We start from the raw sequence: 23,086 nt of genomic DNA on the forward strand, positions 1-23,086 counted from the left end.
TGTGGTGGACTGTGGTGGACTGTGGTGGACTGTGCTGGACTGTGCTGGACTGTGGTGGACTGTGCTGTGCTGGACTGTGCTGGACTGTGCTGGACTGTGGTGGACTGTGCTGGACTGTGCTGGACTGTGGTGGACTGTGCTGGACTGTGCCGGACTGTGCTGTGCTGGACTGTGCTGGACTGTGGTGGACTGTGCTGGACTGTGGTGGACTGTGCTGGACTGTGCTGGACTGTGGTGGACTGTGGTGGACTGTGCTGTGCTGGACTGTGCTGGACTGTGGTGGACTGTGGTGGACTGTGCTGGACTGTGGTGGACTGTGGTGGACTGTGGTGGACTGTGCTGGACTGTGCTGGACTGTGCCGGACTGTGCTGTGGTGGACTGTGCTGGACTGTGCTGGACTGTGGTGGACTGTGCTGGACTGTGGTGGACTGTGCTGTGCTGGACTGTGCTGGACTGTGCTGGACTGTGGTGGACTGTGCTGTGGTGGACTGTGCTGGACTGTGCTGGACTGTGGTGGACTGTGCTGGACTGTGCTGGACTGTGGTGGACTGTGCTGTGGTGGACTGTGCTGGACTGTGCTGGACTGTGGTGGACTGTGGTGGACTGTGGTGGGCTGTGCTGGACTGTGGTGGACTGTGCTGGACTGTGCTGGACTGTGGTGGACTGTGGTGGACAGTGGTGGACTGTGGTGGACTGTGGTGGACTGTGGTGGACTGTGCTGGACTGTGGTGGACTGTGCTGGACTGTGGTGGACTGTGCTGGACAGTGCTTGACTGTGCTTGACTGTGGTGGACTGTGCTGGACTGTGCCGGACTGTGCTGGACTGTGGTGGACTGTGCCAGACTGTGCTGGACTGTGGTGGACTGTGGTGGACTGTGCTGGACTGTGGTGGACTGTGCTGGACTGTGCTGGACTGTGGTGGACTGTGGTGGACTGTGCTGGACTGTGCCGGACTGTGCTGGACTGTGGTGGACTGTGCTGGACTGTGGTGGACTGTGGTGGACTGTGGTGGACTGTGCTGGACTGTGGTGGACTGTGCCGGACTGTGCCGGACTGTGGTGGACTGTGCTGGACTGTGGTGGACTGTGCTGGACTGTGCTGGACTGTGGTGGACTGTGCTGGACTTTGCCGGACTGTGCTGGACTGTGCTGGACTGTGCTGGACTGTGGTGGACTGTGCTGGACTGTGGTGGACTGTGGTGGACTGTGCCGGACTGTGCTGGACTGTGGTGGACTGTGCTGGACTGTGGTGGACTGTGCTGGACTGTGGTGGACTGTGCTGGACTGTGGTGGACTGTGGTGGACTGTGCTGGACTGTGGTGGACTGTGCTGGACAGTGCTGGACTGTGCTGGACTGTGGTGGACTGTGCTGGACTGTGGTGGACTGTGCTGGACTGTGCTGGACTGTGCCGGACTGTGCTGGACTGTGGTGGACTGTGCTGGACTGTGCTGGACTGTGGTGGACTGTGCTGGACTGTGGTGGACTGTGGTGGACTGTGCCGGACTGTGCTGGACTGTGGTGGACTGTGCTGGACTGTGGTGGACTGTGCTGGACTGTGCTGGACTGTGCTGGACTGTGGTGGACTGTGGTGGACTGTGGTGGACTGTGGTGGACTGTGCTGGACAGTGCTGGACTGTGCTGGACTGTGGTGGACTGTGGTGGACTGTGCTGGACTGTGGTGGACTGTGCCGGACTGTGCTGGACTGTGGTGGACTGTGCTGGACTGTGGTGGACTGTGCTGGACTGTGGTGGACTGTGCTGGACTGTGCTGGACTGTGGTGGACTGTGGTGGACTGTGCTGGACTGTGGTGGACTGTGCTGGACTGTGGTGGACTGTGGTGGACTGTGGTGGACTGTGCTGGACTGTGGTGGACTGTGGTGGACTGTGCTGGACTGTGCCGGACTGTGCTGGACTGTGCTCTGGACTGTGCCGGACTGTGCCGGACTGTGGTGGACTGTGCTGGACTGTGGTGGACTGTGGTGGACTGTGCTGGACTGTGGTGGACTGTGCCGGACTGTGCTGGACTGTGGTGGACTGTGGTGGACTGTGCTGGACTGTGGTGGACTGTGCTGGACTGTGCTGGACTGTGGTGGACTGTGCTGGACTGTGCTGGACTGTGGTGGACTGTGCTGGACTGTGCTGGACTGTGGTGGACTGTGCTGGACTGTGGTGGACTGTGGTGGACTGTGCCGGACTGTGCTGGACTGTGGTGGACTGTGCTGGACTGTGGTGGACTGTGCTGGACTGTGCTGGACTGTGGTGGACTGTGCTGGACTGTGGTGGACTGTGCTGGACTGTGCTGGACTGTGGTGGACTGTGGTGGACTGTGCTGGACTGTGCTGGACTGTGCTGGACTGTGCTGGACTGTGGTGGACTGTGGTGGACTGTGCCGGACTGTGCTGGACTGTGGTGGACTGTGCTGGACTGTGGTGGACTGTGGTGGACTGTGCTGGACTGTGCTGGACTGTGGTGGACTGTGGTGGACTGTGCTGGACTGTGGTGGACTGTGCTGGACTGTGCTGGACTGTGGTGGACTGTGCTGGACTGTGGTGGACTGTGCTGGACTGTGGTGGACTGTGCTGGACTGTGGTGGACTGTGCTGGACTGTGCTGGACTGTGCTGGACAGTGGTGGACTGTGCTGGACTGTGGTGTTTCAGGCCTGATCTCAGCTCAGTGCAGGACATTCGCTTCACTGACATCATATATAAGCTGCACAATGTCTCTTCATGTCTCAGTGAGCAGATCCTGGCCAGAAAACACTGCAAAGTGGACCAGACTTTATGCTGAGAGAGCTTTTATACAACCGTGAGATTGCTTTTGGTTTCAGGGAAGACAAAAGATTCACCGATCAGAGGAAGGGCGTTGGTCCCGGGGAGAGAAAGGTCACAGACGGGTGATTAACCCGGTGTCAGGCGAGACCTTCACGTCAACAACAACAGCGCTTTACTGGGAACTTGCGCAACGATGAATAATGCATGAGAGATGTTGCACACACCGTAGAAACACACGAGGCATGACTGACACAGCGGGACAGAGTTACCCAACGCCGCTAGCTTTCTTTAGCATGCTAGTCAGAGTTTACGGCCTAACCTGGTCTAGTATAGAAGCGGTTTCTATTTCTGTGACGTCGTGGCTGGAAACACAACATACACACTGCGCCGATGATGAACCTGATTATCTGCCGTATTTAATGTTCAAATTATTTAATGCGATTTTGATTATCATTATAGCTGTACTGAAAGCGTAAATAAACACATTTAAACTGTGAAAAAATAAGTGTATTCTATGACGAATATTATTTCATTCGTAATATTGATGAATTTTATGCTGATCTGAGTGCAGTGCACTTGCAGAGACTCCGCCCACACTCTCTTCTGATTGGCTGTGAGTTTTGATTGATTAGGCTTCTGAGATACTGGAATGCTACTGAACAAAAGGTAAGTTGGTACCATTGCTACTTTCAGTATTTAAATATGGATTGGCATGCATTGGTATAGCGTCTGATTAAATAATGCCACACATTATTCCACTGAGTGAAAAGGCTGACGTCAACAGTATTCTCTGTGCGAGATCTGAAAGTTCACTCTTTAGGGCGTCATCAAGCGGCGGCGGTTTTCTCGATAAGTCCGTGTGCACGAGCGCGTAATGATGCTAGCTTTAAGGCTAGATCCGATCACAGCTCAAGTCCTTCTCAGCGGAGAAGCAGATGATGGTCAAGTGTGTGAGCGCTCAGAGTGTGTGTTCAGAGAAACAAGAAACTCAAGCCAGGCTTTGCACTCACTGCTGCAGATAAACACATGATGCTCATGGACTGCACTCGCTCCGGTGGCTCCTGGCGAGGGAAACGGCAGATCCGGAAGCGAGGCCAGGGCTGATCTCATGAAATGGCGTATGTATGACACGACAATTCGTATTTCCATTTTTGGCGTGCTATCAACACGCATAATCGCTTTTCAGCGTGTTTATCAACGCCTTGACTTAACGTTACATTACTGTATATATAAATATATGACCTACCCCAACCCCGTCCCTAACCCTACCCGTCACTGGGGTTAATACCATTTATGAGTCTTCTCCTACCATCCTAGGAAAAGAAATATCGCTCCACAGATGTAGATCTACATTTTGCTTCGTTTCGCTCGGACATTTAACGGCGTACACATACACTAGAGGTCTTCACGGGTCCACTTGGATCCGAAAACCCGAGGTCCGACCCGAGACCCGAGCGGGTTCGGGTCCAAAACTCTGACGAGTGTCTCGGACACGGGTCGGGTTCGGTATTAGTGGCCTCGGGTCTCGGGTAATTTAAAATAAATATGCCTTTTCCAAATGGACCCGAGAAGACCCAAATTCTTTTAAACTATGTTGGGCATTTAAGAAAATTGCAGTATTTAAAACAACTCTATGACACCGTTCTCTCACTTTTTCTAAGTGAGAGAGCGAATCCGCGCTTCTACGTGCAAATGGGCTATCAGCGTAAGCACGGTTGCCTCCGCATTTATTTACTCAGTTGCTCGCTCCACATAAACCAACCCCTCCCTTTGCCAAGAAGAACTAGTGCGCCATCATGTGGATGGATGTTTGACTAAATGCAAGTATTTGAATTGTCGTTTAGCCAGGCCTGTCAATCAATTTTAAAAATACGCGACACTGTCAGAAAAGCATGGAGGCGATAACAGACATTGCGAAAAATGTCAGGGAAAACGAATGGTGGTTCTAATCATCGTATGGACCGGTAAATAACATTATGCCAAATGTTATAGGACGTAATGGGTTACAGTGATGTGTGATTGACATTTTAGCACTTCAGCGCGCTTACACTTGCGCGTCTATGTTAAGTGCATGTTTGAGAAACGCAGGGCTGCTGTGCACAATGTAAATGCCGTTTACGTTCGGGTCCAGTCGGGTTCTAAAGGAAATGGCGTCAGGTCGGGTCGGACTCGGGTCTAATTTTATCGGGTCTGTCTCGGGTCGTGTTTTTCTTTAAAAAAAAAATTTTATGCACGTCGGGTTCGGGTAAGTAGTGATTCGGGTCGGGTACAGTTTTTAGGACCCGAGAAGACCTCTAACATACACACAAAAGATGCCGGTTCGTTTCGGCGTGGACACACACGCGGATAGCTCAAAATGCGTATAGATAACACACCACTTGACTTAAAAGTGGCGTGTATGTTTACGCAAAGTCATGATGTCATGTTGTACACTGGGGAAAAAATGCAATTTAAAATGGTTTTTGATGCAGTATATCATATGTCATCTCCAACAGAGTAATTTAATATGCATTGACTGGTTATGGTATACTATTTGACCTGACAAGCATGTTTCCAGATTTTTGTGCGCTACAAGTTGCATGACATTTATATTCTTTCACAAAATTTTCAGACTGGCTTGAAAATAAAATTCTAAAGTGGACATATCATGAAAATCTGAAGAGGATCTTATTATAATATTCCCGCCCCTTAATCTGCTCGTTTATAATATTCCCGGCCCTTAATCTGCACGTTCACACACACCAGCGACATTGGGTTCGGCGAGCACGAACAGAGACCAGTTCTAACGCACTGGAGAAGATCCAGCAAAGCCTGAAACTGTTCTGTGGTCGAGCACAGACGACACTGAACACTATTGACCAGAACATGTCAGCGCTGTCTTATAAACACCTCAGGAACTGTGGACACTTGTGGAAGAGTTCAACATGATGAGGAGATGATCAGTGTAACTCCACAACAACTACAGAAATGTCTCCGCTAACATTCAGAAACGTGTAAAAGTGAAGCTCACCCTGAGTCTCTCCGTAAGGCTGCACTCGCTGCTGTTACTCCTGACTCTGGATCAGTGAGATTGGCCTGTGTTGTTATTGCTGGAGTCTCTGAAGCTCGTGTGAAGGCTCCGCCCTCTTCTGAACGGAGGCGGAGCTAAAGCTCATTTGCATTTAAAGGAACACACACACAAACGGCACGTTTTTGCTCTCACCCAAAAAGGGGCAAATTTGACGAGCTATATGATCTGGGGGGAATTTTAAGATGAAATTTCACAGACACATTCTGGGGACACCATAGATTTAAATATTAGCATAATAATTAGCATAATAATCTTTCAAATCAAATCTTTTTTTCCCCTTCCTTGCAATTATACGCCTTTAAAACAACAACAAATGCTTCAATAGCACTACCCATAATGCCTTCCACTGATTATATATCTGTGGCACAAGTGGACATGAGTCATAACAGCTGCAGGTGCAGATGTGTCATAACTCTCTATTAAACCAGCATATTCAAGTTATGTTCATCTCTGTAGTCGTTCCCTCAACACTGCTGTAAAGACACATCACTGCACTGAGAAACTACATGCATGAGTATGAAGAACCAGAGCTTTATGATCAACCTCTCTGCATTTAACTGATGTTATGAGTGAATTAGCTGACATTGATTTATCCCCGTCTAAGTGCTAATGACAAAGTATCTCTTTCTTCTCTGGCAGGCCAGTATAAAGATTAGGTGAAATGCCATTACTGTAATTGCAAATGCGTACAGTAAGAAGGTCTGATGATGCTTTATGCCTCAGCTTTGCAAGTCTTTGAAATGTAAATGCTGTATATCAAAGCTTGGGGAAGTTATTTGAAGAAAAAAACAGCCAACCTATAGCAAAACGGTATACACACACACACACACACACATAGTATTGTACACATACTCATGATAATATAAATTGCATTTCATTGGGACGTTTGAACTGCCTGAAAGTACAAAACATTAAAAAAATGACATATTTTTACACTCATGCACCCATAACTTCCCTCAAATGTATTAGGCCTGTAAAAGGCATGTGATTATCCAACAGTGAAAATTAATATGAGGCCAACGTAAATATAGTAATCAACTGAATATAAATATAACACACACTCTAATTTCCTCTAGCCTCTGAAAAAACTAAGCCATAGACTAAAACAATCCCAACAATAGTTCTAACACTGCAGGGCTGTTGTAAAGGCACAGATCTGCGTTGACTGCCAACGGATCAGAAACAACCATGTTTACAGTATTGCCTCCATCTGTGAATGAATGATGATGATGATGATGATGATACACACACACACACTGAGTGTTACTGTAGGAGGAGCGGGCAGAGACAAAGGCTCAACATTACTGCTGTATTTAACACCGTTTTCAACGCTACAGCCAGCGGCTAATGAAGTGTGTGTCCGTACAGAAGGATGTGAAATGGCGAAGCGTTTGTTGTGTGTGTGTTGTGCGTCGGACGCGACGCGACTCACCTCGAGGATCGCGCACAGTGTCAGCAGTGTGTGTGTTGTTTGTGTGTGTTGGACTCACCTCGAGGATCGCGCACAGTGTCAGCAGTGTGTGTGTTGTGTGTCGGACGCGACGCGACTCACCTCGAGGATCGCGCACAGTGTCAGCAGTGTGTGTGTTGTGTGTGTGTGTTGGACTCACCTCGAGGATCGCGCACAGTGTCAGCAGCGCGGCCGCTCCGACGCTCTTCACCCGCTCCTGCATGTCGGAGTGTGTGTGTGTGTGTTAATGCCGTCAGGACGGAGGATTCATAGCAGCAAACCGTGGATGTTCACAGCAGAAGCAGGAGCGTGATGATGCGCGCTCGCGCTCTGTGTGTGTGTGTGTGTGTGTCGCGGAGGAGAGAGAGAGAACAGCGCCAGCATCTCCGCTGCGGCTCGAGCGACAAGCAACCGAGTCCGCTGCTAAACACACACACACACACACACACACACACACACACACACACACACACGATATTAGCACCGCAGGCTTCTGTCTCATACTCCTCAATCTAACACAACTCTTCATCGGGAGAATCCACCACTTATTAGACTATAGTCCCCTCTGCTTACTTTAATTGTAAAAAATATATTTTGATTTACAAAGTAGGATAATGTTACCTGGAAGATGCAAAGAAAGTAAAAGGGCGTTTGAATGTCACTGCACAACAACAACATTTGAAAACCACATGGCTTTCATTTTAAGCACATGTATCAAGAATATACAAGAAGCTCACTTGATTTTATAAATAATTAATCTATTTATACTGACTCTCTGCAATCAAAATAAAAGTTTTCTATTTTAACCTTGGGGTTATATACATTCAGGATATGCTAATGTTCTCATAAATACTGGCTAAATCCACTTAAATGCTTTCACAGCCTTTCTCTTTAGGGACCACGAGTATTGATGACTCATCCTGCACTACACAGATCTCTGTCCAATCAAATGCTAGGATGAGAATGTCCTCGAATGCCACCAGAATCTGACTATACAAGCATGTAATTAAACGGTGATGTAATTAAAGCCTATTGGATATATTTTTTAAAGTGGTCGAAAGTTGAATGTTAAAATTATTGATAAATTACATATGTGTGAACTTGAGTGGAACTGACATACATTCACTACAAATCACCTGGGAACCAGAAGTCAATGCAACAACAACAAAAAAGGTTTTAGAAAACTAGCATAATTTTATGCAATTCACACACACACACACACACACACACACACACACACACACACACACACACACACACACACACACACACACACACACACACACACACACACACACACACACACACACTGCATTGTGTTTTGGATTATGTCTTATCTTATTGTATGCCTATAACAGATATTATGTTTTCATTAATATCTTTTGTATCGCAGAGACTTACGTTACTTTGCCGCTTTGGTTTCTAGCCACAATTCAACCTTTTGACAGTTTTCATGCTATTATTTTCTTGATGTGTGACAGTGATCATGAATGAAGGCTCTCGTCCTCCCCGGTGTGTTTACCTGTGTCCGTTACCATGGCAACCGGTCTTTTCAAAACAAAGACCAGGACTGAGAGCAAGAGAGAGTGTGTGTGTGCGTGTGTGTGTGTGTGTGTGTGTGTGTGTTGTTCTTTCTCTTAATTGGGGAGCTGCAGTAATGACTATAAGGCTCTAATGAGCTGAGATCAGTTGATGAACTGAAGTCCACCTCGACTGTCTTGTTCTGTTGCCATGAGTTTGGAAGAGGAGCTGAGAGAATCCAATTAGTTGTGAGTGCATGAATGTCCTCACTGTCTGTCATAGTGTGTCACGAAGCACAGTCTCAGTTCCGGCTGCTGTTCTCTGAACAGGGGATGATGTAATACCACGGATGGGTTTGTGCAACTCTATCTTTCAGAAAAGGAGAGCCCTGGCCTGAACTGACGAAAATATGATTAAAAACTGCTGCTAAATGTTATTATATTTGATTTATATGTGATTGATTTTAATTATCTATTTACATTAATACAAATTCAAAAATGGCTCTATCCCAAATATTAGGGTTAATAACGTTAAATGACATTAGCTAACATTCTGGCGAGGTTCTCTCGACGTTCAGTAACGTTAATAAAGCGTTTTTTTTAATGTTGTTTTCCCCCCGAAATGTTCCATTGGAACGTTTTTTTTAATATCACCACTTGTTTCAGAATGTTTAGAGAATATTCAAAAGTAGCGTTTTTATAATGTTTGCAAAATTATAAAATGTTCCCTTAACGTTCACGTTACCAAGAATGAACCAAGAAACGTTTTAAACTCAGAAATAGTGTTTTTATAACTTAATGGGAATTTTATCAAAATGTTTTTAGAACATAGTTTTGTCATGTAGAAAAAAAGGTCATACTTCAAAATAAGGTTTCATTTGTTAACATTAGTTAACTACTTTAGTTAACGTGAACTAAAAATGAATAGTACTTCTACAGCATTTATTAATCTTATTTATTGCTCATTGCTAGTTCATGTTGGTTAATGCAATAACTAATGTTAATAAATAAGACCTTATTGTAAAGTGTTACCAAAAAAAAACACTCAATTTCAAAATACTCAAATTCATCATGTGATATGGTTTAATCATTAAATATTCAGCCTGTATATATCAAGCTGTAAGGATATTTCTCACGAACTCTACTAAAACCAGAGGTGTTTGACATTGAGGCGTTTGGAAACTGCAGGACTGAGGTCTTGGGAAACTGCAGGACTGAGGCGTTGGGAAACTGCAGGACTGAGGCGTTGGGAAACTGCAGGACTGAGGCGTTGGGAAACAGCAGGACTGAGGCGTTGGGAAACAGCAGGACTGAGGCGTTGGGAAACTGCAGGACTGAGGCGTTGGGAAACTGCAGGACTGAGGTCTTGGGAAACTGCAGGACTGAGGCGTTGGGAAACTGCAGGACTGAGGCGTTGGGAAACTGCAGGACTGAGGCGTTGGGAAACTGCAGGACTGAGGCGTTGGGAAACTGCAGGACTGAGGCTGAGGCGTTGGGAAACTGCAGGACTGAGGCGTTGGGAAACTGCAGGACTGAGGCGTTGGGAAACTGCAGGACTGAGGCGTTGGGAAACTGCAGGACTGAGGCGTTGGGAAACTGCAGGACTGAGGCGTTGGGAAACTGCAGGACTGAGGCGTTGGGAAACTGCAGGACTGAGGCGTTGGGAAACAGCAGGACTGAGGCGTTGGGAAACTGCAGGACTGAGGCGTTGGGAAACTGCAGGATTGAGGCGTTGGGAAACTGCAGGACTGAGGCTTTGGGAAACAGCAGGACTGAGGCGTTGGGAAATTGAAGGACTGAGGCGTTGGGAAACAGCAGGACTGAGGCGTTGGGAAACAGCAGGACTGAGGCATTGGGAAACTGCAGGACTGAGGCGTTGGGAAACGGCAGGACTGAGGCGTTGGGAAACTGCAGGACTGAGGTCTTGGGAAATTGCAGGACTGAGGCGTTGGGAAACAGCAGGACTGAGGTGTTGGGAAACGGCAGGACTGAGGCGTTGGGAAACTGCAGGACTGAGGTCTTGGGAAATTGCAGGACTGAGGCGTTGGGAAACAGCAGGACTGAGGCGTTGGGAAACAGCAGGACTGAGGCGTTGGGAAACTGCAGGACTGAGGCGTTGGGAAACTGCAGGACTGAGGCGTTGGGAAACAGCAGGACTGAGGCGTTGGGAAACTGCAGGACTGAGGCGTTGGGAAACTGCAGGACTGAGGCGTTGGGAAACAGCAGGACTGAGGCGTTGGGAAACTGCAGGACTGAGGTGTTGGGAAACGGCAGGACTGAGGCGTTGGGAAACTGCAGGACTGAGGCGTTGGGAAACAGCAGGACTGAGGCGTTGGGAAACTGCAGGTCTGAGGCGTTGGGAAACTGCAGGACTGAGGCGTTGGGAAACAGCAGGACTGAGGCGTTGGGAAACTGCAGGACTGAGGCGTTGGGAAACTGCAGGACTGAGGCGTTGGGAAACTGCAGGACTGAGGCGTTGGGAAACAGCAGGACTGAGGCGTTGGGAAACAGCAGGACTGAGGCGTTGGGAAACGGCAGGACTGAGGCGTTGGGAAACTGCAGGACTGAGGCGTTGGGAAACTGCAGGATTGAGGCGTTGGGAAACTGCAGGACTGAGGCGTTGGGAAACAGCAGGACTGAGGCGTTGGGAAACTGCAGGACTGAGGCGTTGGGAAACAGCAGGACTGAGGCGTTGGGAAACTGCAGGACTGAGGCGTTGGGAAACAGCAGGACTGAGGCGTTGGGAAACTGCAGGACTGAGGCGTTGGGAAACTGCAGGACTGAGGCGTTGGGAAACAGCAGGACTGAGGCGTTGGGAAACTGCAGGACTGAGGTGTTGGGAAACGGCAGGACTGAGGCGTTGGGAAACTGCAGGACTGAGGCGTTGGGAAACAGCAGGACTGAGGCGTTGGGAAACTGCAGGTCTGAGGCGTTGGGAAACTGCAGGACTGAGGCGTTGGGAAACTGCAGGACTGAGGCGTTGGGAAACTGCAGGACTGAGGCGTTGGGAAACAGCAGGACTGAGGCGTTGGGAAACAGCAGGACTGAGGCGTTGGGAAACGGCAGGACTGAGGCGTTGGGAAACTGCAGGACTGAGGCGTTGGGAAACTGCAGGATTGAGGCGTTGGGAAACTGCAGGACTGAGGCGTTGGGAAACAGCAGGACTGAGGCGTTGGGAAACTGCAGGACTGAGGCGTTGGGAAACAGCAGGACTGAGGCGTTGGGAAACTGCAGGACTGAGGCGTTGGGAAACTGCAGGACTGAGGCGTTGGGAAACTGCAGGACTGAGGCGTTGGGAAACTGCAGGACTGAGGCGTTGGGAAACAGCAGGACTGAGGCGTTGGGAAACTGCAGGACTGAGGCGTTGGGAAACAGCAGGACTGAGGCGTTGGGAAACTGCAGGACTGAGGCGTTGGGAAATTGCAGGACTGAGGCGTTGGGAAACAGCAGGACTGAGGCGTTGGGAAACAGCAGGACTGAGGCGTTGGGAAACTGCAGGACTGAGGCGTTGGGAAACTGCAGGATTGAGGCATTGGGAAACTGCAGGACTGAGGCGTTGGGAAACAGCAGGACTGAGGCGTTGGGAAACTGCAGGACTGAGGCGTTGGGAAACTGCAGGACTGATGGAAACGGCAGGGCTGAGGCGGTAATAATGGCAGCATCAGAACAAGCACAGCACGACAGGACAACACTAACAGCCTGTGGGATTCCCACATCCAGACAGACAAGCAAAGGCCTAAACCCAACACTGAACCGTGAGGGGGATAAATGAGGCATTCCCAACTCAAAACTCGTTTTCCCGGATTGCAGTGTTGAGGGACCCGCATCCAGTGTTGTTTTGGACCCCATTGACTTTCATTGTATGTAAGAAATGAGTTCAGGCATTCCTCAAAATATCCTGTTATGTTTCACGGAAAAATAAAAAAGGACTTGATTGTGTCTGTGCGGAGTTGATTGGATGGTTGTGGTTTGCTATTGGCTGATCTCATGTGAGTGACAGGTTGCCCCGCCCACATCATCAGAGAAGAGAAGAGATGCTTATCTCACATTTGCTTTTGTTAACACTCTGGGCCCTATTTTAACGATCTGAAATGCAAGTCTCAAAGCGCAAAGCGCAAGTAACTTTGTGGGCGGATCCCGGCGCTGTTGCTATTTTCCCGGCGGGATAAATGGCTCTTGCGCCAGGCGCAAATCTAAAAGGGATTGGTCTGAAGTAGCTTCATTATTCATAGGTGTGGTTTGGGCGTAACGTGAAATAAACCAATCAGAGCGTCATCTCACATTCCCTTTAAGAGCAGGCGCGCTTGTTCTAAAGCGGATTCCTATTATAACGGCGGATTTGCCAGGCGCGCGACAGGAGCGGTTCACAGCCGAGGAGAGCAACGTTCTCGTCAGGGCCGTAAAACACAGAGAAGTGACATTGGGGATGGAGAAACCCACCCAAATTAACTTCTGTTAAACAGGCGTATAATTTGGGTAAATGTGTAAGCTACATGTATGCTTTTATAATAAATTGTCTATCTATCTATCTATCTATCTATCTATCTATCTATCTATCTATCTATCTATCTATCTATCTATCTATCTATCTATCTATCTATCTATCTATCTATCTATCTATCGTAATAATGTATGATTTGGAAAAATTAAAACTGCTGCTTAGATGAGAGAATCAAAGTGTATGCGCGTTGTGCACACGCTACATTGATTATGGTCAAGCATGCGCCCTTAAAATAGCATAAAGAACAACGCGCAACGCGCTACTGACTTTAGACTAGGGGCCCTATCTTGCACTCGGCGCAAATGACTTTGTACACTGACGCATGTATCATTCCTATTTTGCACCCGCGCAAAGCGGACTTTTCCCTCCACAGACACACGTCGGTTAACTAAGAAATACACTTGCGCTCCCCGGGGCGGTTCAGCGCAAAGAGGAGGCGTGTTCCGGCGCAAACTTTCCCTCATGCTATTTTGCTGTTCTATAAAACAATTGCGCCACTGACCAGAAAAAAACTAGTCTAAAGTCAGTGGCGCGTTGCGCGTTGTTCATTATGCTATTTTAAGGGCACATGCTTGGCCATAATCAATGTAGCGTGTGCACAACGCGCATACACTTTGATTCTCTCATCTAAGCAGCAGTTTTCATTTTTGCAAATCATACATTATTACGATAGATAGATAGATAGATAGATAGATAGATAGATAGATAGATAGATAGATAGATAGATAGATAATTAATTTGGGTGGGTTTCTCCATCCCCAATGTCACTTCTCTGTGTTTTACGGCCCTGACGAGAACGTTGCTCTCCTCGGCTGTGAACCGCTCCTGGCGCGCGCCTGGTAAATCCGCCGTTATAATAGGAATACGCTTTAGAACAAGCGCGCCTGCTCTTAAAGGGAATGTGAGATGACGCTCTGATTGGTTTATTTCACGTTACGCCCAAACCACACCTATGAATATTGAAGCTACTTCAGACCAACCCCTTTTAGATTTGCGCCAGGCGCAAGAGGCATTTATCCCGCCGGGAAAATAGCAACAGCGCCGGGATCCGCCCACAAAGTTATTTGCGCTTTGCGCTTTGACACTTGCGTTTCAGATCGTTAAAATAGGGCCCTTGGTTTTTTTTGGTCAGTGGCGCAATTGTTTTATAGAACAGCAAAATAGCATGAGGGAAAGTTTGCGCCGGAACACGCCTCCTCTTTGCGCTGAACCGCCCCGGGGAGCGCAAGTATATTTCTTAGTTAACCGACGTGTGTCTGTTGAGGGAAAAGTCCGCTTTGCGCGGGTGCAAAATAGGAATGATACATGCGTCAGTGTACAAAGTCATTTGCGTCGGGTGCAAGATAGGGCCCTATAAGTGTATGGTTTCATATAGGAGCTACATTATTCACGTTAATCTGTTTCAGATAAAACTGATAATTTTTTCAGTGCCTTTTACTGCACATTTCATTTTTCAGTGTTGTGACACATGCACGAAGCAACATATTATTATTGTGCAGAAATGTTGCCAAAGGCATGTTTTTCCACTGATGGGTTGCTAATAAACCTCTCCACACAGAGCATCACAATGAGTCCTGCATTATGGGTATGTCCTTCAGAAGAGGGGAAATCTATCCAAGTCTCTCAAACAGTCACTGTAAAATCTAACAGTTGTTCTTACTAAGACTTTTTCGTTAACTGTACTTAATGTCCAATAATTTGTTGAACTTACTTAACCCTCTGGGGACCAAGGGTTTTTTGGGGCCCTTGGGATGTTTTGACATGCACTGACATTTGTGCTTTTTTCAGTTATTTATAAACATGTTAATGGCAAAGGTGTAAATTCACTCTATATAGCACAAACAGGGCTACCATAATATGTGAGCAACATGTATGTACATGTTTGTATTTTTGAGAGAATATTATTTATGCATGGTTATTGAAAAACTTAAAAATAAAAGATTCTGAAATAAGTCCGCAAAACACATATTGATTATTTCTTCACAAGACTTTTGAAAATTGTAGCACATAGCCTAGAATATTTGCTCCAAAACTATGTGAGAATCATCCTGACTACTCATTCAGATAAGTCAATAAAGTCTTTTAGAATGTGTATGACGTGTTTAGTGTGAGAAAGCTTTATGCGAGGAGGCGTGATCTCTAATTAATATGTATGGCATTTCACACCTGAGAAAGACAAAGACCCACCCATAATGGCCCTATTAGGTGCCATCAGGCCCTATCATTACGAGGAGCCTTGCACAAAGAATGAGGAGATTTAAAAAAGAATGGCTTTTAGATTGTTTGGATTTATTTACAACACAACATAATCCAAAGATACACAACAAAGGACAAAAAAGCACATTAGTAAACACACTGATCTAAAGACAGAGGCTTGCACAGTCACACAGCATGGTCCCATTCCTGAAACATAGTACATACCTGTCATTTCCAAGGTGTTTGATTTTTCATTTTACCATGTTCATGTACAGTCTCCTGTGAATGTTGAAGTCAGCAGGACTCATCAGTAGCCGCGTTTCCACTGTCGGGCCAGTGCTAGGCCAGGGCTTTAAACGGGCCGTGCCGGGCTAATAGCCTCGGGCCAGTAGCACCTTGCCTGCGTTTCCACTGTCGGGCCAGAAGCTCCACAGCGCGTCACTAAAACACGCCCGCAACACGCCTCTATAGAACAACGTCACACTAACCCATCATTTCACCAAACAATGGAAGTTTTATCAGAAAACTAATCGGAAAGAAATCACTGGAAACAGCGTGCATCGCAAAACAAACATGATAAAAGCGGCCGTTTGCTGGCATTTTTGTTGTTTACTTGAATATTTAAAACCCAAGCATCGATGTTTTACCACAGGTTTACAATAAAAAGTGATACATTGATCATAATGAATTAATTTATGTCAAAATTGCACATTAGTCACACAGAAATAAATGACCGTTAGGTCTATTTCACAAAAGAAAGAGGACACACTTACATTATTCAGTCGAGGCTGTTTCTGTTTATTTGGTAGTTACAGGACATATATCACATTTAGAAAGAATGATAATTTCTACAAATAATGCTATATGCCACCAAAAATACGACCTGAGGAGCGTTAGCACAGTCTCGACACCCAGTAGCTACAGATATATTTTCAGTCAGAGAAACAGGAAGCTCCCGAAAAAAAAGTAGATAGTCCGGTATAAAGAGACTACTATGTAGTATATGTAGGCTACTGACAGATAAAATAAAAACATGATTGTGATAGCCTTTATGATTGGTCTGACTTCTTCAAGCGTTCACCATGTTTTTTTACTATGCGTATCTTCAAGCGTTTACTATGTTTACTATGGTAATGGTTAGCGCGCATAGTCTTTTGCATCGCGTATAAATATTTCTACCTTATACGGTGATCAGAATCCACATCGGATCACAAACAGAAGGCATTAAAACATGAAAGTGAGTTAAATTATTTTAAAAGTCAGAATCATTCGGCGCTCCTGTCTCTCGACTCAGGTAATCCCCGCCTCTGTTCGTAACCACTCCTCTAGCCCGAGCTGGCCCGCTTTGGCCCAAGGTATTCGATGGGCCAGAAATCCTGGCCGTTGGCCCCGAGTAAGCCCCGATCAAGCCCCGATCAAGCCCCGGAAGTGACAGTGGAAACGCGACTGGCCCTGGCACGCACTAGCACGGCCCGGCCCTGGCCCGGCAGTGGAAACGCGGCTAGTGGCATCTTGTCCCTGTAAAAAAAAACTAAAAAAAACACCTGTGAACATGCTGATATCAAGAGAAACTATATGGCTGCACGACTTTGGGCATGCATTGTAGATTGTTCTGGTTAAAATTGCTTTTAAATTATATACACACACACACACACACACACACACACTGCTTAGAATAAGTGAACACACCCATGCTAAAGTTGACTAAAAAGAGGAATAAAAAATCTTAATGCCTTAATTTAAAAAATGAGGAAAACTCCAACCTTTAGGGACATGAATAATGTCCCTGAATTATTTGTGAATGAATAATGTATCGCAAATAATTAAATGGTCTTCTTTAAAATACAGGATGCATACGTCTGGACACTTCTATCACACACCCTTCACCATATAGACATGGTTTTATTTCAGTTCAAAGTTCAAAGTTAGAGTTGGAAACATCTTGAAAAGAAAATTGTCTTTTTCCATAAATGTCTTAGTTTGATCATACATATTTCAAAGTTGAGGATTCATAATTTTGATATAGCTTGCATTGGAACAAACATCTTAGTTGATTAGTTTATTGACAAAACATACTATATATTTAACATATGAGCAGAAACTCCTAACAAAAGCTTATTTGATGTCTTTATTTTGAAGCTTATTTGAAGCTTATTTGAAGCTTATTTGATGCTTGTTTGATTTGAAAAACTTTATTCAAAACTAGTCAACGAAATGTTTTATTTTATTTCGTCTGTAACAGTGCGTATCTGTGCGTTCATTCATTCATTCATTCATTCATTCATTCATTCATTCACACACACACACACACACACACACACACACACACACACACACACACACACACACACACACACACACACACACACACACACACACACACACACACACACACAGAAACATGCTTCACATTTGAACAGTATGCTATTTTTCCGTTTACAGACACTAACGTTATTCTATATCGCGATTAGAACAAAGCACAAGCATAAAACAATTACACTTCTCAGCTGAATCTGTTGCTCCTCCTCGAAGTGAAAATAAACCAGCACTTGTTCTGTGGTAAATGTCCCAGGATTATTCCTCATAGCCGCGCAAGACGAATCTTAATCTGACTAAAAAATATAGTGTGTTTACAGAGTTTACAGCATTTGCCTGGGAGCGTTTATCTATTTTGCAAATGGCCTCAACACATTATTGTCACAAGGTGACAAATCTAGCGGAACTAATTTCCGCTAGGAGTGTGTTTCCCCCCGGGACGATTTCACCGGCACACCGTGCTGGTTTGCTTGTTGTCAGTTGCCATGACAGCGGCAGCTGATTAGCTAAGCGGTACCAGGTGCGGGTGTTTGGTGTGGGGATTTGTGATTGGGAAACACGGCCTAAAGAGGCAGTTAAAAGGAAAAGGAAAAGGCATTCGAGGGTGGTACTCCCCCGGGAGAGATCGATTTCTTTGGCAGTGGCTTGGGTTTGCTGGGATCTTTGGAGCGGCTGTGAGGATCTGACTGGAAAGGGGTGCAACGGTGATTGAGGGAGTGCAAGCTGGAACGTGAATTCGATGTGAAGTGAGTGAATTGTGGAGATTGAGTCAAGATTGGAGAATGCCATCACTCGAGGGAGAAAGATAAGTAATGAAACACCAGATCCGTGTGAATGCATGTCTTGCACTGAATTGGACAAGGAATTGTGAAGTGTGTTGACCACAAATATAATTACCACTAAGAGTGTGAACTGATTCATCTTTGAAACCCTGATATCTTCTTCTGAGTGTGAAAGAGTGTTGAAGACGCTGTGTTCCATGCGGTGCGAAATCCTCTGCATCTCACCAGCTTCTGAGTGTTGAATCAGCGCAACAGTGGAGGGATTGAACATTGGGTGAGTGCTGGCCTTATTGCACTAAGATTTGAGAGTGGATTGCGGTGCCTGAATTGAAGTGTCACACAGTATTGGACTTGACGTGAAGTTGCAGTGTGTGGATGTACATGTTTATTTAACCGCCAGTGTTCTCCAGTTCACATTCTCGCCAGTGTTTGCGGAACGAAGCCCTCAGGTTGGATGTGTATGTTCCACTTCGGCCACCAGGTCCTGTGATATGGGAGAGGAGTATGATTGTCCTGTTTAACTTGTCCTGTCTATCTAAATAGAACGTTCCTCTGGCACCGCCTTCTTGTGTGCTGCCTGTTCGGAGGAGAGACGCACCCCAGCCTTCGTGTTGCCGTGGGAACCACCCAGTCCAGCCGTAAGCCTGATTCCCCATTGTACGAAAGGATCATGTTTGTTCTTGTATCAAATGCTCCGTCTATTTAAGATTCTTCTGCCACTGCCTTCTTGGGTGTTGCCTGTTCGGAGAAAAGACACACCCCCGCCCTAGTGCCTGTGTGGAGCAACCCAGTCCAGCCGTAAGCCTGATTCCCCATTCTACGAAAGGATCATGTTCGTTCTTGTGTCAAAGGCTTTGTCTATTTAAATAGAAGATTCTTCTGCCTTGGCCTTCTTGTGTGCTGCTTGTTCAGAGGAGAGACACATCCCAGCAGCAGCGCTGCTTGCTCCGAACCACCCGCTCCAGCCGTAAGTCCTTACTTCACCGGAATAGAATTGAACCTGCACACTTGTCTCTGTCTTGGAATATACAGGGTACCCTTGTCTCTGGCTGGAGTCGTCAAGGGCGGAAAGGTACCCGGAGGACCTCACACCTGCTGCTCAGTGACGCCACGGGGGAGAGCACCCTACACGGAGGAGACTTGCCTACCCGACTACCTACCTGACCGGCAGCGAGTCTTCCTCCTGGACTCCATCGCCCCCTGTGCCGATCACCTGCCGAATAGCTGACGCTTGGAAGAAACTTACCTGCTACCCACCTGTCCTGTGGAGAGAGTCCCCTCCTGGCCCGTGGTCCCGGCCCTGGTCTGCCCGGACCGTTGTCCGCCTGTATTACGCCGAAAAGAGCCTCCTTAGCACGTTACTTACCTGCACGCCAGACGGGCGTTCGGCTCCCTCCTCCTCGGTGACTGCCAGTAACCCGGGCCCCCGCAGTGAAACCCTCGGCCTCCTCCTCCCTGGAAAGAGAGACGAAGCCCGTATTAAGACTTTTAACTCTTGCTTTTATTCAAATAAAGATTGTTACTTTTAGAAAATCTTCTTGTCTGTCTGGTCTCTGGTACGCTCCTCGAGGTGGTCCTGGGTTTGAGGGGTGGGCGCAGTCTGGCTTGGCCCCCCCCCCGACCTGTGACATTATCTTATGAATAGCGCGCTCTGCGAGTGGGTGTGAACAAATTAACGATAATGAGCTGAGACAGGAGAAACTGTACTTCTCTTTAGTTTCAGACAGATTACATTGCAGGAGAATATTTGTTTTAAATGTGAATTGTTTTATTTAAAAGTAGAAATTTAAAGCGTTCTTTAGACGTATGTTTCATGTTTGTGTGATAAGTATTAGCGGAGTTTCCGTTCATTTTCCAGACATGTTTCAGAAAGATTTTTGCGGAGACAGAGTGAGCTGAAAGCGCACCCTGTTTATTTTATTTATTTAAAAAAAAACACAAGGTTTTGATGTTAATGTGAGTGTACACAAAAAATAAGACCCTCTATAGTTTATAATCATGTATTGATTTTATTTATATGACCATAAATGACGGAGTATTTTAAGTCTATGTTGCTGCTATGTGAAAAACCCAGAGGGTTAAACAATTTAGTAATCTGTACTGTTTGCATGCTATGCCTTCGTTACTCAGAAAACCCAAGTAAACTTTACTTGACTGGTTTGAGTACCATTTTGCCAAAGCAATAAATAAATAAAAAACAGGCGGGGCAAATGGTTTTTGAGGCGGGGCAATTCTTAATAGACTTTTCACTCATTTCCTTCACTTCTGCAGTCATCATTCATCTTAGCTGCATTCGCTCATTTTCCAGTCATCTTGAACGTTATTGTCAATACAACTAAAAATGTTGGGAGAACGTCACATAAGTTGACTTCATAAATTCATGTTGATTTCCTAAAATGTCTCACCATTATTGTGATTAGTGTTCCCTGTGGTTGGGCACTTGGAACTTCATTTATAATGTTGTAATTCTCTTACAAGTGATGCAGTGATGCAAAATGAAATCACAGTTATTTGATTTCAAAAGAAGTGAAGTAATAAATATTACATATATTTATACTTAAATTATTTCCATGTTTCGAATGAATGTATTAATGATATATAACATAACTATATTTCATGTATAATAATGATCTTTTAACATTTTATTGCTAACACTTATGGCATAAACTTTTAATTGGGTTGATATAATCCCTCTATATTTGTGACAATATCTTGCAATTTTGCTTGAGTCACACAGACTTCAACATTCAGCATGCAAACCACAACAATAGTTGTGTAATTAATTAGACCATTACAATTTTATTTGCTGTCTCTTGTCAGTATAACCCCAATAACGATAGCAAATAAAATTGTAATGGTAAAATAAAGCCCAAAATAGTAAAACAAAGCAATTAATTTATTCATGTCGCAATGCACTCTGGGGGCCCTATTTTAACGATCTGAAACGCAAGTGTCAAAGCGCAAGTAACTTTGTGGGCGGATCCCGGCGCTGTTGCTATTTCCCCGGAGGGATAAATGCCTCTTGCGCCAGGCGCAAATCTAAAAGGGGTTGGTCTGAAGTAGCTTCATTATTCATAGGTGTGGTTTGGGCGTAACGTGAAATAAACCAATCAGAGCGTCATCTCACATTCCCTTTAAGAGCAGGCGCTCTTGTTCTAAAGCGGATTCCTATTATAACGGCGGATTTGCCAGGCGCGCGCCAGGAGCGGTTCACAGCCGAGGAGAGCAATGTTCTTGTCAGGGCCGTAAAACACAGAGAAGTGACATTGGGGATGGAGAAACCCACCCAAATTAATTATCTATCTATCTATCTATCTATCTATCTATCTATCTATCTATCTATCTATCTATCTATCTATCTATCTATCTATCTATCTATCTATCTATCTATCTATCTATCTATCTCTATCTATCTATCTATCTATCTATCTATCGTAATAATGTATGATTTGCAAAAATGAAAACTGCTGCTTAGATGAGAGAATCAAAGTGTATGCGCGTTGTGCACACGCTACATTGATTATGGTCAAGCATGTGCCCTTAAAATAGCATAAAGAACAACGCGCTACTGACTTTAGACTACTTTTTTTCTGGTCAGTGGCGCAATTGTTTTATAGAACAGCAAAATAGCATGAGGGAAAGTTTGCGCCGGAACACGCCTCCTCTTTGCGCTGAACCGCCCCGGGGAGCGCAAGTATATTTCTTAGTTAACCGACGTGCGTCTGTGGAGGGAAAAGTCCGCTTTGCGCGGGTGCAAAATAGGAATGATACATGCGTCAGTGTACAAAGTCATTTGCGTCGGGTGCAAGATAGGGCCCTGGGAGTACACTTCCTCAGATCACAGATAGAATTAAGTTGACAAAACTTAAATGGATTAAGTAAGAAGAACTTGATGCAATTAAGTTATGCTTACTTAATTAAATTAAGGCAACGAGTTTGCACAATTGAATTAAGTAAACTGAACAAATTTGTTTTTAAGGTGTACCTCAGGGTTCGGTACTGGGCCTCCTCTTCTTCTTCATATACACAGCAATCTCATCTGTGAACACTCAGTCCTGTTAATGCACTCAATCCTTCATCTTTACTGTCTCACTGTCGCTCACTGTCATCTGTGTTCTCGTATAATAATAATACCTTTTATTTAAAGGCGCATTTCAAGGCACTCAAGGACACTGTACAACATGAAAGTAAAAGTAAAATCAGTAAAATACAAATGCAAAAAGACAGACATACAGATCAAACATACAATCAAACAAATCAAACAATCAAATCACTAAAAGCTATTCTAAACAAATGTTTTAATCTGAGCTTTAAAAAGGGAAATTGAATCCAACTGGCGAATGTGCAATTGCAAATAATTCCATAATTTTGGCGCTTCACAACTGAAAGCCCTTCCACCAAATGTACTCCGAGTCGATTGATATCCAATTTTCCCATATCGACCTTATTATGCGTCGGCCATTTTGAATTTTGTGCC

General features: G+C 45.7%; 1 protein-coding gene across 1 annotated transcript in view; it reads right to left on the bottom strand.

The window, feature by feature from the left end:
* The window catches only part of vopp1b (VOPP1 WW domain binding protein b), a 29,806-nt gene extending 22,106 nt beyond the window's left edge, over nt 1-7,700 (bottom strand). The window contains exon 1 of the mRNA XM_056240475.1: nt 7,455-7,700. Coding sequence (XP_056096450.1) covers nt 7,455-7,517 — 63 coding nt within the window. The 5' untranslated portion in view covers nt 7,518-7,700. The remainder of the gene's footprint in view (nt 1-7,454) is intronic.
* Nucleotides 7,701-23,086: the final 15,386 nt, after the last annotated feature.

The sequence above is a fragment of the Rhinichthys klamathensis genome, unplaced genomic scaffold, assembly GCF_029890125.1.
Source record: "Rhinichthys klamathensis goyatoka isolate OS25496 unplaced genomic scaffold, OSU_Roscu_1.1 h1tg000600l_1, whole genome shotgun sequence".
In the NCBI taxonomy this organism is placed as follows: Eukaryota; Metazoa; Chordata; class Actinopteri; order Cypriniformes; family Leuciscidae; genus Rhinichthys; species Rhinichthys klamathensis.